The 20,886-nt window shown below is 35.6% G+C and overlaps 1 protein-coding gene across 1 annotated transcript; it reads right to left on the reverse strand.

The window, feature by feature from the left end:
* Positions 1–2,858: 2,858 nt before the first annotated feature.
* tm4sf5 (transmembrane 4 L six family member 5) lies at positions 2,859–7,904 on the reverse strand. Its single transcript, XM_084107651.1, has 5 exons — positions 7,146–7,904; positions 5,552–5,632; positions 4,943–5,088; positions 4,532–4,724; positions 2,859–3,523 (listed from the first exon to the last, which is right to left on the reverse strand). The coding sequence occupies exons 1-5, from the start codon at positions 7,314–7,316 to the stop codon at positions 3,506–3,508; spliced, it is 609 nt and encodes a 202-aa protein (XP_083963777.1). The 5' UTR covers positions 7,317–7,904; the 3' UTR covers positions 2,859–3,505.
* Positions 7,905–20,886: the final 12,982 nt, after the last annotated feature.

The following is a 20,886-nucleotide window of genomic DNA, read 5'->3' on the forward strand; positions in this document are numbered from 1 at the left end:
TGATTTCATGAGTGTTTACTCTCTCCTGCAGAGCTTACACGCATGCTGTTGCCTATCTCACGTAGCCAGACCTTCAGACTGACGATGGCAGAAGGTCTGGACTCCATCGCAGCTTTCATTGGCCAAGGGGCTAGAAGCCGTCTGACTGACACGTTAAGCAACCAATCACAGTTTTTGTTGTTCAGCGTCATGTTTAGAGGCGTAACGTCGATGTCCCTAACAGACCAGTGTGTAAAACTCTTGGACGTGTTTTAAAGAGTCTATGCTGCGAACTTTACATACTTCACATACTTTTCAAAATCCAGCATTTAGTTGTATTTTAGTTGCATTTGGTTGCAAACACGGCGGCGTTCTTCTTCCATGAGGGGGTTTGGCTTCCCGGCATCTATGTTTCCAGGCGGACCGTTAAGAACGCGACACACACGTCTCCCAGACATCCTGAAGAATTCAACCAATCAGATGACGACTTCGAAACTCCTTAAGTGTTTCCAGTTTTGTGTGCCTTATGCATTCAGCCAACGGTCCGTGGGCATGACGTCTGAGGCTGAGAGCTGTTGCATGGCTTCAGTGCACAGAATATCTGCCCTAATCCAGCTCAGATCGCTTCTGACCAGTTTTCCCACCCTGTTCTCAACTAAAATACCCCCTCCCCAAAACCGCCCCTCCAATTTTTTCTTTTCATGTCAACAATCCACCTCCCCTTCACACATTATTCCCTGGGGCGTGTGTGAGCTCACAAGTCAGCGTCAAATTCCTAAATTCACAGATGTTACTTGTCATTTTAGTTAATGAGTCATACTGAGAAAAACATGCATTGATCCATCAGGATTGCGATCCAAGTTTGTGCATGTATGTTGCATTCTTAGAGACATACTTAGACAAATCCTCTTTAATGTCATCAGGATTAATGGAGTAAATGGTAAATTTAAATGTAACTTTTTTGTTCAAAATGAAAATGAAGTCAATACATCATAAATTCTTCTTGTCCTACCCTGATTTACTATGGTAAGCCTATTATAATTGTTCATATTTTAGACCATGTCGAGGTGGTTTTCGCGGGAAAATGCGTACATACGTCACTCGCCCGTACGTCTTTGTCACATCCGTAAATAGAGAGAAGTTGCTCCGGCTACTTTGACGTGGGTCTGGTGTGAGAGTGACAGGTTAGTTTCACAACAAGTGAGAAAAGTTGAAATGGAGCAGCTAAATCTCCAACTTGTAGGGAAGAGCTCGAAGAATCATAAAACAAGAAATCAACATTGACTTGGCTTTTTGGAGATGGCAAGAACTGAAGGATTTGAAATGTTGTAAAAGCGATGCAGAGATTACGGTGTTTTTATTACTCATCAGGTGAGTAAGGTATTTTATTGAACAGATAAATGCGCTCAGATTTGTTTCTCTCCAACAGAGCTCATTGTAAAGCATTATCTATTGTGAAGGCTCATTTCATTATGGTTGTTGTAGCGCTGGCCTCGAATTTATTTTCAAGGAAGTGCCGTGTGTATTAACGGGTAAAGATACAGTGACGACTTTAGCTAGTCAGCTTGAGATCCTTTCCATCTAAACTGGTTATATCTCTGAAACCTATAGTGAATGTTTTATGAGCAGTATAATCATATTCATCCGCACAGTCACACAGAGCCGAAGCACAACCAAAACAATGTTCCTCTGCAAAATGCATGCAGTTTTGTTTTTTAACCGCTAGAGGGCCAAAAGTTACATAGTGTACTTTATTGAATTCCGTAACATCGGTTCACAAGCTCTGATCCAGCGCTTTTCTGGTCTGCTATTGTCTGGGCCCATTGTTGAGGTTGATTAGTGTTTTGTGTCTGTTCTCTGTGTCTAATTGGTGGACGGTCATTGAATTAGTCTGGATGGGTCCGTGACAAAGCTTTTAGTACAACCGCTTCCTTCCCTTTTTTGTCTAATTATATGTGAAACAAAAATGTCATGCAATTATTATAGGGCTGTGTCTGAGTGTGCATGTGTGCATGTGTGCGTGTGTTTACATGCATGATCTCTGTGGCCATAAGAACAGAACATCCTTTCCTGGAACACTCTGGCTGGTTTGAACAGGTTGTCTATACATTAAGCTGACGTAGTAATATGTACTAGGACATGCTGTTGCCTCTCCCCACTTGTGGCTGAGGCATGTGTAGTATGTCTACATCAAATCTGTAAGCTGGTTTTGAGATTCTCCAGCCTTTATCCTATCTTGGGCTTCAAATGGGTGTTTGTGCAGCTACAGGATTACGTGGAAATTAGAGTGGAGGACTGCTGTGGTTACAACGTGAACACAGGGTCTATAGACTTTATATTCATATGCAAATAACAGTAGACATTGTTGAGCGCTGTGAAAGAATCTCACGCTCTTTTTGAGAATGGACCAACATTCCCTGGTTTCAATGTATGAATGTTGTCTCAGCTGCAAATCTGGCCTCCACCAACAGGGGGGACTGACCTACAGTTTTTGCTGTGCTGCAAAATCCGGTTTGATCCGGTGTCACAATAGGGTAACAACAGAGAAAGCAGTGATTTTAAAGAATATAGAGAATGGCACAGATGTTGAGATGGAAAGCAAAATTGAACATGTTGGCTTTATCAAAGCATTTAAAAAGCAAATGGGAAAACAGCCAACACATGCTGTCAGAGTCTCAACCCAAATGCAATGGAAACAAACTTGATGCCTCCTGCCAAATATACCAGAAAAAGAAAACACTCATGGGTATTTTTGTAACCTGTAAAGGAAATCTTATTCTCATGCAATCTGATGCCAAGTCTAAAGATAGACATTGCTCATTTTAAGTTAATAATTTATGCCACCAAACTAAGTTGTATGGGTCATGAGAGAAGCATAATACATTTCAGCAAATCATGTTTATTGTGAAAGACAGTTGCTTTGGATCATTAGGACCTGATTTGTTATCCAAAATGCATACGTTTTTGTTTTAATAAAAGAATTTCCACACAATTTCTATCAAAATCATGGTAGTTTTGAGCTTGATATTTTAAATACAAAAGATTACATGGGTCAAAAACAACAAAACCAATAAAATTTGCTCATTTCAACCCAAGAAATGGAGAAAATAATCCATTTAAAAGAGACATCAGTAGCAATCATACTGGCCTTCATTCAGTAAAAGATGCCATTAAACAAATATTTAAAATATACCGTCTTTATGTTTTTCTATTTGGAGATTCAGTGTGAAATTATGTAATGCAATAAAATATATATATTACAAATGTTAATATTAGGTGCGATTAATTACAGAAAACGTGATTTAATTAGTTTTTTAATTGATTGACAGTTATAATTTACTGCTACAATAGTACTAGAAAAATACAGAATAAAGTTAAAATAAGGTTAAATTTACACACAACAACCCTTTTTAGAGATGCTTATTGCATTATTTATAAGCAGTCTGTGTGAAAGCTCTTGTCCTGTTATTCCAGATCAAGATCGTTGTTTTGTTTATTGATGTTGTAATTCCCTCCTCGGCAGATCTCACAGACCTCCTTCATCCTGTTGTACACAGAGAAAAGAGATCAGTCTCAAAGCCCAATATATGAAAAACACATCTAATTATTTCAGTGTTGAAGAGGTCATTATTTCAGAGGTCTTAAAGGTTTGGATTTGTCTGTTTTTGATTGACCTCAAAGACTTAAATGGTAACCGTTTGTAATCAGTGTTAGGGGTAACACGAGTTACGTAATCGATTACTTTTTATCAGTTAAGAAAATAACTGATTACTCAAACTGTATATTAAATACATTTATCTGAGTTTTTCAAATGAGTAATGCAAGTTACTTTGTTTTCCTGTTTATTGACTGACAGCTCTCCTGTACATGTTGAGTGAAATCATGAGTAAGAGGCGTTGTGTGTGAACATGATAGTTACTGTATGTTCCAGACTAAATGTGAGCATTTACTCATCTCACCTGCACAAAAATAGATTCAGCATTCCTCAAAATGGCTAAAAACAGTGAAGTGCAAACTCAGAATATTACACAAATCTGCAATAATTATATGTTAAATGAAACATATACTTTATGAATTTAATCTCACTTTAATGTCTTTGCCGCTGACATTCGATTATCCAATTCAACCATACTAATAAACAAAAATGATTGTGATTTTACATCACATGTTTATTTTTTGTTTTCATTGCTGAATGTTGTCGTGAAAGACCCTTTACATTTGCCAAAAATATAACTTTTGTTACTTTTTCTCACCAGCCCAGTTGAGGAAAAGTATAGCAAAGTAACGTAACATATTACTTTCCATAAAAAGTAACGAAAAAAATGTGTTACTGTAAAGGGAGTAACACAATATTGTAACGCATTACTTTTAAAAGTAACTTTCCCCAACACTGGTTATAATACTGGTTATATTATAATAATTTGAATAATTCCTGTAAAAAAAGGGTTTCTCTATTTTGTCTCAAGAAATTACATTCTGTATAACTTTTTTATTTATTTATTTTTTATTTATGTTAATGTAAATGCTTTTTCAATGTTTATGTAAAATGTACCGATTTTCTTTTTCGGCAGTCTCCACAGAGGCAGCCCACGCATCCGTTCACGACCTGAATGACACAGAGTATCATCTGTAGCAGAGCCAGACCCAGAAGTATGGAGAACAGCACAATGTGCCAGAGAACCATATTCTCGGGAAACACACATTTGGACCATTGAGTCTGATCCACCAGGTAACTGCTGCTGTTCCTGTTACAGCGAGACGGAAAGAAGAGAGAAGGAGCTTTAGATGGAGTGCAGGAGAAGGGCCTCATCTAGTGGACACACAATCAACTGCAATTTTCCCTTGAGTGACTTTAAAATCACATTAAACCTGCTGACTGTAGTATTATAATTATCTATATTAACAACTAAAGTTACTCCATTGCATTCGTTTGATTTTTCTTTTAGGTTTTAAGTGTTCTTACTCTGGTTTATTCTCAAAGGGATATTCCCAATCTCCGTCCTTCACCACTTGGCATTTTGGCCCAACAGCCAGTGCTGCAATGGCAACACAACCACAGTAGGCCGACCCAATAATGCCAAATACAGACGAGAAAACAGAATTCAGCATCTGTACAAAACAAAAACAGCATGAAATTGTGAACAATCAAAATAGCCTTATTATGCTGGAAATATTTTCACATTGTACATCTCCTCTATAGTGAGTTTCTTGTTGTGAATGATAGTCAAGTCAAGTCACCTTTATTTATATATAGCGCTTTTTACAATAAAGATTGTTTTAAAGCAGCTTTACAGAGATAACAGGAAAATAATGCAACAGAGCTTGTGTCTAGAGGAAAATAGCATCATAGTCCAGCTTAAGTAAGTTCAGTGATGGTTCATTTTTGTTGTGAAAAAGTTATTAATTTAGTTCATTTACATTTATATATATATATATATATATATCCACTCTGGAGGCAACCATGATGTCATCGTCCAGCTAAGTTCAGTTCTCATATAATGGTGTCAATGCAGGCAGATCAATAATACTGATGAATATTAAATGTGATAGTTATTTTACATATTTTACTTACACGGCAACGGTTTCCACAGCAACCTGCCCCACAGCAGCCTTTGCCCCCGGCTCTGATGGCTGAGCAGCTTGGACACATCATCTGATGAATGAAAGTGAGTGGAAATTTCCTTATCATTAACTGTGACGTCAAGGTCAGAAGATTAGCTGTAAAGCAGTTTTAAAGAGTGTTTGTATCTCTTAATGATACAATTATCATATCTTAGTGTATACTTACATTCTGGCTTAAATATATATATTTATATATGAGGCGACCTGCACTCAAGAAAGTACACCATTGTCTAATCATTAAGCAAATCAAAATCTACTTATTTTGGTTCTTTGAAATAAGTACCTTGAAGAACCTTTACCATGCATTGAATCTTTACATTGCACAAAAGGTTCTTTACAGAAAAGGGTTCTTTTAATTATTAAAATCTTATAAGAAAAGGTCACAGGCTCATGCTATGTGCAAATACAAATATTACAGAAAATTAGGAGTGAGTTTGAAATGTAATTTAGTTCATTTTGTGGGTGAAAACACTTAAATTATTAAAAATAAAGGTTCCAAAATGGGGTTTTCACAGCGATGTCATACAAGAGCAATTTTGGGCGAACAGTTCTTAAAGAGACAGTATACCCAAAAATAAAAAAAATTGTGATCATTTACTCACCCACCATTGACTTCCATAGTATGCAAGAAAAAAAATCAATAGGGGCCAGCAACTAATTGGTTACCATCATCTTCAAAATATATTCTTTCGTGTTCAACAGAACAAAGAAAAACATACAGGTTTAGAACAACTTGACGGTGAGTTGTAAATAATGACAGAATCTTTATTTTTGGATGAACTGTCCCTTTAAGAACTATTCACCCAAAATTGCTCTTCTATGACATCGCAGAGAAAACTCCATTTTGGAACCTTTATTTTTAAGAGTTTAAGTGTTTTCTCGCGCCAAAATGCACTAACTTACACATCAAACTCAGTCCAAACCATTTTCTGTAACATTTCTATCTGCACACATCATGATCCTGTGTAAATGCAATTATTGCTTGATTGATGTGAACAGAGTATGTAACTTTACTCCGGATTAATCCATTATGGTCATATCCAGGATGTTACAATGTCAATAAACCAATTTTTCAGGGTGTGGGCAGTGAAGCTCTGCATGCGTAATAGGCTCTTGTTTCTAATAATAGTACTTAATCGCCACATCCTTGTTCCTCAAATCAAAGGTTCCTTTATTCAGATACATTTCCCTAACTACAGTGCAGTTTCTTATAATAACACACAAATTATTCAACAATTCTATTTCTCTTTATCGATCGTTATGCCAAAGAAAATGGCACATATGCACAGAGGCCTGTAGTCAGTGTGTTTGATGTATCTGATGTCCTGTCTAAAACATAGGGGTGAATTCAGGTTGAGTGGGACACATTTTGCCATTGAGATGACTGGGAAAAAGTGTCCCAATCAACCTGAATTCACCATAAGTCAGTTCTATTCATTTGACTAAGTTCCTATAAATTCCAAATGAGTTTTCTCAGGAAAAAGCCAAGTTTAATCAACACATAAATGATATGACCATCAAATCCAGAAAGACTGAATACTCACAAATAGTCCTCCACCAAGAACACCTCCCATAAGCCAGACCTGCAGGGAAATCTCGTTAGATTTCAGGTTTTCCCCATTAGGGAAGAATAAAAGTATATTGGCTATTATACACAAAAAAGCCGAGGGTAGAAGTATTAGTCCCACTAATCGCGCACACTTTCCAGTACACATTGTGATGAATCTGTATTAAAATTCAAAATCAAGAGAAATTGTCAAAGGTTGTGTTGTTCTCAGCGCGGCTCAGACTCTGACTGATACCACCGAATGCCCTTTGAGACTTGACAATATTTACAGTGCTTTTATCAGTGCCATTTATGGTCTGTTAGCACAAATGTGGGCAGTGGATGAAGTTTCTGCTTTATAGATCACTACTAATGTGTGATAAGTGGCTTGAGTCTGGTTGATCAATGTGAAGACAAGAGTTACAGTAAAGCCATGACAGAACAACAAGGCCCTGTTTTACAGCCTATTTCATAACATCTTGTGTTATAAATGGCAACTATATGACCACATTTATTGGGTTATTGTAAGGCCAGTGATATTTCTACTCGTAATTTCTCCTTCATTCATTTGACCATCTTTACTGATGTATAACAAGCATGATTAAAACGTTTAAATAAATAAATTAACTGTTTGTTGGAATAACCCTTAAAGTTGTTCTTTACCCTTAAAGGTTGTATTGAAACAGTGAAAAACTTGAAAATACTGACCAGTATAATATTTTTATAAAATATACCAAATAATATTTCCTTTTCAGACAAGTTGCATGGAATATGAATATAAAAGAAATACTGTCACATGTATAAGACAAGTTTGTCTTCAGTTATAATAACTAAAACACATTGGTTTGGGTCAAAGACAATAGCTGGGTTTACATCCAAATGTGAAGCAAATCTTTTCAAAGTTCGCAAAAAAATTTCCATTAAGTAGCTTTGAGCGGATGATGGTGGTATCAGTAACAAGTAACCAACAGTAAATAAAAGATCATCAACGGAAACAGCCGATTAGTCACGTGGGTTTAATGTTCACAACGTCAGAATTTATTTGGCAAATGCGTTTCCATCTTCCATTATTCAAATTAATTCTTTTTCGCACAAGTCAAAAACCACCTCAAGCCAGCATAAGTTGTTGTTTTTTGTGAATGACGGTATTTTTTTGTTTTTGAAATTTGCCGTTTCCATCACAAGTTGCTGATGCGTTACTTCAAAATGTGCATAAGGGTGATGGGAACATGGCTTATGTTGTGGTGACTGCATGAACCCCCGCCCCTTTTCACTGCTGCACTCATTGGGTCTCATTCATGAAACATTCGTAAATATACGAGTAAATATGTGAGTGATTTGCGCGTAAAGAGACATTCCCGAAAATTCTTCTCCTGATTCACAAATACTTCGTAAACGTCAGATTTGATAGTGAAATGTGTGTGTGGGTTAATGAATTCCAATCACTCGTAAATGGGACGCGCGTGCACGCTCATTCTCAATTACCATAAATCCCGCCAATTAAAACCGACTGACAGCTATATATGGGCATCATATTATGACACGAAACGAAGGATTTCAACATGTCTTCTCAAAAGCGAATGCTATTGTATTATTACATGTATAATTTTGGAAGAAAAAAAAAAAAAAAAGCGAATGAAGAAGAGAAATTTCTCAGATGCAGAAATTGAAGTTTTATTATCAGAAGTTCATTCAAAACGCCACATTTTATTTTCAAGCGTACATAGTGGCGTATCAGGTCCTAAAAAAAAAGGATTTTTTTAGGTAATAGGCTACATGCTTTAGGTAAAAATGCTTGGCAGCATATTACAGATGCAGTTAATGGAGTTTCATCTTTTAATCGAACAGTCCCAGAAGTGAAAAGAAAATGGTTCGACATGAAGCTTGACTGCAACACTTGTAACTTGCGGACTTGTAAAAAAACAAACAAAAAAAAAACAGCTTGAATATAAAAAAATAAAAAAAACTTGTGGACTTGTGTTCCGTTTGCAGATGCTATTACTGGCTCTCGTAATACAAGTAAAAAGAAAAACCGTATGTAATTACTATATATAATACTTTTTCAAAATGCTGTGTAAATATGTACCCGATTACGTTGAATTAAAATGCAGTTTATTAATGAGCAAAACGTTCGGATGTTAAACGTACTATTTACGCGTGGCTGGGAGCAGGTGTAGATTTCTTTCGTACCAACTAACATTTGGGAAATACGAACATTTTAATGAATCCGAAAATTTACGCCAGAACCACTTTACACACGATTTACACAAAAATTCGTTCTGCTCGTGTTTCATGAATGAGACCCATTGTGTTCTGTCTTCCTGTTTGTATTTCCACAGCATGAAGGTAAGATCTTACGGATTTAAGCCCAATTTAACTGATTTAAGCCCAATTTAACGAACTCACACCGTAGCAACGTTGTAGGCAGTGTGTAGCACGCGTAGCCTATGCGCACTCTGACATGCACCTCTCCAAAAATGTAATAACGCATCAATTCTACGCGGACTGCAAGCGCTGTGATTAGACTGCTATACCCCTCCATCAGGTTTCACATGCTCCCTCTACATGTGTAATTGCAAGTCAACGTGGATAATGACGCAGAAGTATTAATGAAAACTTACGTGTAGCCTACATATTTTTTATATTATACAAAAAAATATAAATCAGCCTTTATGAATGAACCGCTCGTTTTAAAATCTTCCTGGTCTACTGAAATGTGTTATGAGATCCGTTTCAAACATAATGCTCCTGATAACTTTCGTTAACTCTAATAAGTAGCCTAACTCTGCTTCACCAACTAATTACTCTTCGACAGCGATACCATAGAAATATACAGACCAACCGCAAAAACGGAAGTTCAAAGACAAAATTCTAAGATGGCTGCGAGTGGCGCGTAAGGTCTATTGACAAATCGCTAGCGAGCGCAAACATCAACATGTTGATTCTACAATAATAATTTTATTTTACATTTTTCTGGGCTGGTTAATTTATAAACATTACATAAAATATTTTTTAATAACATAACAGTAGGCTACACCAATCTTTTGGATTCTAAAGTAAGTGGAAACTGGAAATATTTGACCTTACTGGTCGCGTTACATATCACGTAAATTTGTAACGCGTCATTATGGGGCGCACTTGAGCAGCGGTCGCGTGAGGGTTTGCATCGTATGCGTAGTTTAACAAGTGTTACAGCTCGGAATGGAAGCAAGGTGAGTAATTTAAAACATTTTGTTTAACATTAATCGAGATCAAATGTAATTTGACATGTTTTGTCAACGGTTTGTTCTCAATCGGTTGTTTTTGGCGTTGCTAATTGCTATTTGAATTTTACATGTAAGTTAACGCTATCCAGTTAACAAGTTAGGCCTAACATGTTAACTGGATAGCGTTACTTGTGAAATTCAACATATACACGTTGTTTCAACTTTCAAAACGAAACGTTATGTAACGTTATTTACATCGGGATGTTGTCTATATTGCGTTATTTGAGATAAAATATAGCCAATGAGTTGATGTATGTGACATGGCCTGCGGGTCCGATTATAATTAGTAGCGTCGATGATTAGGCTCATAACATTTTGTGCGAGGAAAACATACAGTTGAGTAACGTTACTTTTCTGAATATTCTGACTTGAAAGTTGTTGAATGGGCTGGCTGTGTGCATGTAACGTTAACGTGAATGTGAACTTCAGGCGAAATGTTTGCAATGTTTATTGATGCTATGTCAAAACGGTTGGGGGGAAATGTGCCTTGTTTATCATCAGAAAAAAAGTCACGATATCTGTTCTTATTTAGTTAGTTATAGCTTGTTGTGTACAAAGGTATTCCCCTTTCAAAGTATTATGAATGTTATGTGTTATATACATGGGTTTCATAGTATAGGCAGGCCTAGTCAATGTGGAGCTTTTGTGAAGGCAGTTGCATTTCTTGATTTGTCCACTGGGGGGCAGACCGTAACTGCAGGCAATGTTTTACATTAACTTTATAGATTCTGGGAATGTTACCTCTGCTGTCATTGTCTTAAGGTAAGCTATTTTCATCTCCATTTGATACGTTTGCGATTCATTTTTTAAAAAAACTTAAAATTATCCATTATCAAAGCGCTCAAGTATCCAGGTTTCTGATTGGAGAACTAGCACCTCATTAGCATGTCCGCTCGCTCTTGTCTCATTGAAGAAACTATCATTACGTTGTAACTACGTGATATGATCAAGTGTTTATATAATAACTGTGTACTCTTTTATATTTTGGACACAAATACGTTTAGAATTTAAATAAATAAATACTCACCGTCGTCATGTTTGCTGTTTCAAAGAATCTGGTTGCTACGGGTGACCATTTGTGGGTATCGCTTCTCGGCCTTTTGGCTAAGATCAAGTGTAGTATCTGTTCTTATCAGTTTAATATCTGATACGTGCCCTACCCGGGCACCATATATTAAATTGATTTTTGGATCAGGGAGATGGAATAGGGGCTTGCTCCGTCCACTCCACGCATCGACCCGGTATTGCAGTACTTCCGGGAACGGTGCACCCCCCTAAAGTGGTGAAAAGATAGAATATTTTGAGCTTACATGTAATTGTGTTGCTATTGTTTCGTATTTCAATCTATAGATCATTTGTTTTTTGAATATGTTTCGCGTTAGAGTTGGGAGAAACGATGCTTATCAAAGCTTCGAATCAATTGATCTAATTATTTCGCTAAATTACTCTTTGATTCTAAACGTTCGAAACGCCACACGCTGGTTCTTTCTGTATCTAACTTGTATTTCTCTGAATAATGTTGTATTTTATCACTTCGCAAGATACTGTCGCTTGTTATGTCGCTCCTGTGAGTCGTTTTGAATAATGTGTCTGCTGAATGTGTAGTTGTACAATCGGACACTACTAGATTTCCTCGAAATAGGTTATGCTTTTTTTAGTGGCCGTGTGTGTGTGAGCAACCAGGAAGAGACGTCTGCTTGTCACGTGCTTCTGCAAGCGAGTCCTTTAAAGGGACAGTTCACCCAAAACATTGTCCTGTTTGTTTTTGTTTGTTTGTTGGGAAGTTCAGGTTTTATCAATACAATTTTTCATTATACTTTAATGAAAGTTAGTTAAGTCATGCACACAATGCCCAGATCAGTTGTAGCTCAATTCGTGTGAATGATGATGGATAAAGCTGAGCTACAGTCACTTCATATAGAACTGTCACTTCATAAAAATCAGACTACTACATTTTAATTCAGACTTAAAGGGTTAATTCACCCAAACATATACAATTCTGTCATTAATTACTCACCCTCATGTTGTTCCAAACCCGTAAGACTTTCGTTCATCTTCGAAACACAAATTAAGATCTTTTTGATGAAATCTGAGAGGTTTCTGTCCCTCTGTTGACAGCTACACAACGGACACTTTGACTGACATTTCAAAAAGTTCATAAAGAGATTGTAAAACTAATCCACATGAATTGAGTGGTTTAGTCCAAATTTTCTCGAGAGACTTGATTGCTTAATATGATGAACAGATTGAATTTAGACTTTTATTCGCAAATCTTATATCAAATATTTTATTCACAATTCATCAACATTTGTGTTCCGAAGATGAACGAAAGTCTTACGGGTTTGGAAAGACATGAGGGTCAGTAATTAAAGACAGATTTGTCATTTTTTTTAGGTGAACTACCCCTTTAACAGAACGGTGAAATTTATGCTCTGGTGCTTCGGTAGTTTTTTCATTATTGCCTCTGACATCTTTAGGACTTTTGCCTGTCGCTGTAACAGCAATAACCCTTCTTTCTGGAATCAGTGAGAAAAGGACCTACAATATCTGATCGCAAAAACGCCAATAGCTGTTTTACTAATTACTTTTTCCATTTTCCAATTAATTTATTATCCTCTTTATATTTGTAATTATGAGCCACTTAACTTGTAGGCTATACTGTAATTTAATATACTGTAATGCTATTGTTTTAAACTAATATAGCATACCTTAAATACACTTTTGTTGATCCCGGTTCAGTTTATTATTGTACGGCATCTCGCATACAGGGAGAGAAAATAATTTTAAATGTCATGCTACTTGTTTATGCTTTCATCTGAGTGCTCACTTAAATCCAGTTCATACATAATTTTGTCATTTAATGATAATTTTTGGGACAATACCAGCAACACTTGCAAAATGGAGAGATCAAAATAGTCATAAAATGGAGCTGAAAAGATTTTGCTCTTTATTTTGCCAACGCGTTTCGCCGCACAGGCCTTCATCAGTGCTAAAAGATTACTGTTGCACAAAAGCTCATTTAAATACAAACAAGGACAAAATTCACACTTATGGATAACCAAGGAAAAAGTCAGGTGGTGTGGCATCCACCAATCACAATCACATGTCAAGTGAGTGATCACATATCAGAGGGTTGTTCCATAAAACAAGATTAGAATACAAGCCAGGCTTATTTTGGTTAGTCAGACTTATTGTCGGTGGATTCTGTTTCATAAAGAAAACTTAAAATAGTTCAAACTCAGTTACCCTGGCAACTTATGCTGGGAAACTAGTCTGGTCCAGGGCAGGCTAACTGTCAGGCTAAGCCTCAGCTGTTACACAGATCCTCTAACACTGACCGACAAGAACACAATGATATTACCACTGACACTCTCTCATACCATTATTGGACTTTATTAACCACTATTAGTCCAAAAATAAATACACAGTATACAGAAAATCAACTTAATTAAGGCTACAATGATAAATTAGACATATATATATATATATGTATGTATGTATGTATGTATATATATATATATATATATGTGTATATATATATATGTGTATATGTATATATATATATGTGTATATATATATGTGTATGTGTATGTGTATGTATGTGTATGTGTATGTATATGTATATGTATATGTGTATGTGTATGTGTATGTGTATGTATATGTGTATGTATATGTGTATGTATATGTGTATGTATATGTGTATGTATATGTATATGTATATATGTATATGTATATGTATGTGTATGTGTATGTGTATATGTATGTATGTGGATGGATGGATGGATGGATGGATACTACAGGTTTTCTTTTTTTACTGGCTGAATGTTTTGTGCCCAAGATTTAATTAGATTGTTTTAAAGATTTATGAATACATTTCTCTCTGGTTTTGTTTGGCAGCTGTAGTACATGTTTATGATTATTAGAAGAACATTAGAACACAATCTAAAAAAAAGCTTTTTAAAGCAGAAGTTAAAATCACAAAATTAAAAATAAATAATTACATTTAACACAATTATACAAGTTGACAGTTCCTTTAAAGACATCATATTTTCCCCCAATAAATATTCCTTATTTTTCCTTCTACTTTTTTTCTTTTGTGATAATACCCACCAACACAGAGCCTAAAAAACACATGATTAGAACAATAACCAAAAAGTACATAGTTAGACACTTTTACATATGATTTAAGGGGGAAAAGACAAAAAACAATAAATAAATATTAATAAAAATTTTACATTCACATATTTATATCAAACTCTTATAATGACACATAATTCCTAATTATTCAAGTAATATTATTTGAATATCAAATATTCAGTATTAAATAAGTAAATAAATAAAATAACATATAACTAGAAATAAAAGGGAGGGAGGGTTATATAAAAATGTAGTTATGTAGGCTAATATATATTCCTTTATTTTATGGAATATTCTTTGATTTTAGAGTTGCACATATCTTTTCAAAATGTATACATTTGCTCTTAATTTCATGTTATCCTCTCCATAGTGTACTTTAGAAACTAAATCTAACCACTCATTTAAAACTGGGGATTCTTGCTTTCTCCAAAAAATGATTGCATTAAAAGCTGTAATTCTCAGCATTCTAAATAAGTATACATAATCTTTATTAAGTAGCATAGGTCCTATACCCAAAACTATATTTTGTATCTTTATATATTTAGTTTCTTAAAAAATTAGGCTACTTCTGTTCACTGAAGTACTTCTGTTCGCTAGAAGTTTACGGCAACTTATCCAACATCCTAAAGATAAATTATTATAATTAGAAGATATTTCTAGTGTTATAAAATATCGCATATTAATTTTCCAAGCAAAATGTATATTTTAGTCATAATTATTGCGCTCCTATTTGGCGCGCATACGCGCAGCAGCGCTCGTTCAATATGAAGATTAGCAGCAAAATGGATACATTTGCATGACTTTCTAACATTTACAGATGGAGAATATAACTGTAAAATGTAAGTTTTGCACTGAGGGGAAAAAAAAACCATGTCACAAACGCATAAAACAGCACAAAATATATGCTGTTTGATGGTGGATCGATTTGATCCACGATCGACCTCTAGGGCTGCTTAAGAAACGCGTGCACACGCAATTATCTAGACTAGATAAACCTGGATCAAATTAGTGAGATTGCGTGAACTTCAATATGTTGTTAGGCTCATGTCAACTTATTTGTTAGGCTCATTCAAGTCCGGTTTTGGAGTTTAATCCCCGCTTTTCTAAGCGTCTTTTATGGAACAACCCTCAGGCCAATATAGCCTCTGTTTTTATGGTAAATTTCTAATCAACATGTTGATACAAAAACAAAAACAAAATAAAAGGTACAATGACAAAAGAAAAAAAAAATACATTTATGCATTTTAATATCTCTTAATATGAATGTACAAATATAGTTTAAAAAAACTCTTTTAATTGAACTCCTGTGTTCAGTGATACAATCCCTTAAATGATGAGATGTTTCTCTGACATAAACTTTTGCAAGGGTGTTGTATTAAATGTATGCCTTTTTCTTTTTTTTGTATTACATGTGATGAAGCTTGTAATATTTAGATTGTTTTTATGGGATGGTCATAACTTTTAATATTTTTGATATATTGGCAGTTAATGCAATTGCCACATTTAGGTTTTTTGCTGTGACAGTCTTGGTTAAAGACTTCTTTGGGCAACAGCCTCTAACTAGTTTGTCCATGATATTTATTGCTCTTTTGTAAGCAATAAGTGAATATACATCTTTAAATGTATATTTTAGGAATGGGTCATCCTGCAGAATATGTCAGTATTTTTTTACCACCTTATTTATATTGAAAGTTTTTGGTGCATATGTTGTACAGTATAAGACCTGACCTTGATGATATCTTCGTACTTTCATTAGAATGTAGACAATCTTCACGACTTCTAGCTTGTACCTTTTGTTCTGCTTGTGAGAGCCACTTTTCCTTATTTCTATCTTTAAAATTTAATATAATTTGATGGGGGTTTTTTGTCTCATATTCATCACTATCCTCACAAATACGTTTTATTCTTGTGTGTTGACTTATTGGTAAACTTCTTTTTAAAGGGATACTCCACTTTTTTTGGAAATGGGCTCATTTTACAACTCCCCCAGAGTTAAACAGTTGAGTTTTACCGTTTTCGAATTTTAGCATAGCTTAGCATAGATCATTGAATCGGACATGACCATTAGCATCTCTCTCAAAAAATGACCAAAGAGTTTCGATATTTTTCCTATCTAAAACTTGACTCTTCTGTAGTTACATCGTGTACCAAGACGGACAGAAAAAAGTAACTTGCGATATTTTTCTAGGCTGAAATGGCTAGGAACTTTTCATTTTCCGTCGGTCTTAGTCATTTTTTTTGAGAGAGATGCTAATGGTCATGTCCGATTCAATGATCTATGCTAAGCTATGCTAAAAGTGGTACTGCCAGACCCAGAGATCGGCTGAATGGATTCGAAAACTGTAAAACTCAACTGTTTAACTCTGGGGGAGTTGTAAAATGAGCCTATTTCCAAAAGAAGTGGAGTATCCCTTTAAAGAAACAGGCTGAAAACTATTGGCATGTAACAGTATATTTCTAGTTGTTGGTTTTGTACATAAAGATGAAAAACAGTGCTCAATTTTCTCTGCTGAAGCACGTGCTTTACTTTTAGCTTTGGAACATATTGAAAATACATAAAAGGATTCTATCATTTTTACAGACTCGAAATCTTGCCTTCAAGCAATGGACGCTTTAAACATTGATCATCCTTTAGTGGACTGCATCTTAACCAAAGTGGATTATCTACTAAATCAGTTCTTCAGTATTATCTTTTGCTGGGTTCCAGGCCATGTTGGACTTTCAGGAAATTAACGAGCTGATGCAGCTGCTAATGAAGCTCTTAATCAGGAGGTTAATGAATGTCAGATTCCTCCCTCAGATATTAGACCGATTATTAATCGATACATATTAAATAAGTGGCAAGAAGAGTGGAATATGTGCAAGAATAATAAGCTATATGACACTCATCCGGAAATTACAAACAGACTATTTATCACTCTTAAAACTAGACTTGATCAAGTGGTCTACACCGGATGTCGTATAGCTCATACAGGTTTGACCCATGCTTTTTTGCTTAAAGGTGAAGACCCAACTTTATGCATGTTTTGTAAGATTCCCCTCTCTGTAACACGTTTTATTAGATTGTCCTGGACTTAATACAAGTAGAATGCTCTTTTTATGAAGTTACCTCACTTAAGGACTTATTTAGTAAGATTATGCCTGAAAAGGTTTTGGATTTTTTTATCATGTTAATTTAAAAACTCTTGTATAATATGACTTGCTGTTGATATTTGTATTTTTGTAATTTAATTTTTGCCATGAAAATAGCTTTGAATGCTGACATGGCACTAAAGAATCTGAATCTGTGTATAAAGATGAAGTAAACTTTTTTTTAAGTATGTCCAGGAAATTAATTTCTTTGTTGAAAGTAAAAATAAATAAATATATTAAACCAAAAAAAATCGTGAAGAATGGTAACCAAAGTAAAAGCACATCAATGTATCTATTCCACAAAATAATATGGGATTATTATATAGGTTATTTTTGTGGTTTAAAAAAAAAAAAAATCCAATAATCTCACAAAAAAGGCAAGCAAAAGGGGGTGCTATTTTTTCCCCTCTGATATTCTTAGATCAAGTTTGCTCCTAATAATTCATAACAATGTCAGACTAAGCTCTAACCTATTTTAGGTTGGTCTTCTGTCGAATTAGAAACCTTACTTTTACCGGAGTAATACTTAATTAGTGTTTCTCTACTTTAGTTTAAGTACAGGGTTTGTGTCCACCGTGGATAAACATTTCATAATTCATTTCTCTTGCCAAATGCGGGATGTAGGCCAATGTTGTATTGTCTGTGCTGTGCATTAAAGTGAAGACTGCTCCGAACGCATTTCTTGTGTATGCCTATGAAAGACGGCCAAGCCAATCAGAGTAAGTATGGGGTGGAGCGACACGTGTAGCCCCGCCCCCTTCTTCAGGATGCTCCAGGTCCTTCTCAAAATAGCTCCCCGGAGACGTTGCAAATATGGCTGCTGAGTAAACAGACTTTTCTTGAAAGGGACTTTGGAAACCTGATCGATTGCTTTGAATTAAATGGACTTCGTAGTAACGTCTCACCGTGGTTGAGAATGATGTTGCCTTCAGTGTCTCCCCTACAGGGAGCGTGTAGAACTCATACTTACCTGGCAGGGGAGACACCATGATCATGAAGGTGGTTCACCCAGGGCGAGGCTCAGCCATTGCACTCCGGTTGTGCTGACCCCTGCGAATTCCCCAAATGTGGGAATCTCGACTGCATAATTTCTGGTAGTGGGGGACTGCGTTCGCGCTCTCCCCTGATTTATTGGTTCAATAATAGAATTGAAATGTAGATTGTTCAATGTAATGGTATTTCTCTGTGTGTGTGTGTTTGCTGGAGTTTGTTGTGTTGCACACGTACTTTAAATTATCTCTGAGATCACAATTGCTTTGCACTTACTCCCAGCTTAGTACACTTATAAGTGTACATTGTGTTTGAAACGCTATATTTTAATAAAATATTTTTGATCTCAGGGGATGCACAGCGTATTTGACGCACAGTGTATTTGACGCACAGTAAACTGTAGTATGAAGTAAACTAGTGTGTAGTGTAACAGTAAACTGTAGTGACATTAAACTGTAGTATTAAGTGTAACAGTAAACTGTAGTATGTAATGTAACAGTAAACTGTAGTGTGAAGTAAACTAGTGTGAAGTGTAACAGTAAACTAGTGTGTTGTGTAACAGTAAACTGTTGTGTAAACTAGTTTGTACACACTACAGTTTACTTTTACACTACAGTTTACTTCACACTACAGTTTACTGTTACACTAAAGTTTACCTCACACTAATTTACTGTTACACTACAGTTTACTTCACACTACAGTTTACTGTTACACTAAAGTTTACTTCACACTGATTTACTGTTACACTAGTTTACTTTACTGTTACCCTGTTTACTGTTACACTAAAGTTTACTTCACACTGATTTACTGTTACACTAGTTTACTGTTACACTAGTTTACTTTACTGTTACCATGTTTACTGTTACACTACAGTTTACTTCACACTGGTTTACTGTTATGGCGTGTTCACACCAAACGCGAATTTAATTATTTGCGCAAGTAGATTACATACAAAGTCAATGCAAAGACACAAATAGACACGAATTTGCACCAGGCGGCGCGAATGACGCAAATGCTCGATATTCGCCTCAATCGCGTCTTCTGACCAAGTTGAAAAATTTCAACTTGAGCGGAAAATTCGCATGATGCTTAGAAATTTTGTTGTTGTTAATGTGCGTGAAGACACTCCTTTTCACGCGACGTTGTTAATCGCGCGAGTGATGTGAAAAACAAGAAACATCCAGCGAGTAATCTAGAGCGAGTAAAGCGATGCGAATATACACTTCGCGTTTGGTGTGAACACACCTTTACACTACAGTTTACTGTTACACAACACACTACAGTTTACTGTTACACAACACACTACAGGGCAATTCCGCGCAAAACTGTCACATCCATAACGCCAACTAAATACCATGGCATTGTGTTGGCGTTATGGATGTGACAGTTTTGCGTGGAATTGCCCTACAGCTACACTACATACTAGTTTACTTCACACTACAGTTTACTGTTCCGCTCAAGTTGAAACAGTAGAGAGTTGGTGCTTGCAACGCCAAGGTCATGGGTTCGATTCCCAGGGAAAGCCAGAACTGATAAGAATGTAAAATGTGTACCTTGAAATGCAATGTAAGTCGCTTTGGATAAAAGCCTCTGTCAAATGCGTAAATGTAAATGTTACACTACAGACTACAGTTTACTGTTACACTACATACTAGTTTACCTCACACTAGTTTACTGCTACACTACAGTTTAATGTTACACTACAGTTTACTGTTACACTACACACTACAGTTTACTGTTACACTACACACTACAGTTTACTGTTACACTACACACTACAGTTTACTGTTACACTACAGTTTACCTCACACTAGTTTACCGTTACACTAAAGTTTACTTCACACTGGTTTACTGTTACACTAGTTTACTTTACTTTTACACTAGTTTACTTTACTGTTACCATGTTTACTGTTACACTACAGTTTACTGCTACACTACAGTTTACTTCACACACTCCAGTTTACCTTTACACTAAAGTTTACTTCACATTGGTTTACTGTTATGGCGTGTTCACACTAAACGCGAATTTAATTATTTGCGTGAGTAGATTACATACAAAGTCAATGCAAAGACGCGAAAAAAACATAGTGAAGAATGGTAACCAAAGTAAAAACACATCAATTTATCTATTCCACAAAATGATATGGGATTATTATATAGGTTATTTCTGTGGTTTAAAAAAAAAATAAAAAATCTATCTAATAATCTCACAAA

The sequence above is a fragment of the Abramis brama genome (genome assembly GCF_963993115.1).
Source record: "Abramis brama genome assembly, chromosome: 3".
Lineage (NCBI taxonomy): Eukaryota > Metazoa > Chordata > Actinopteri > Cypriniformes > Leuciscidae > Abramis > Abramis brama.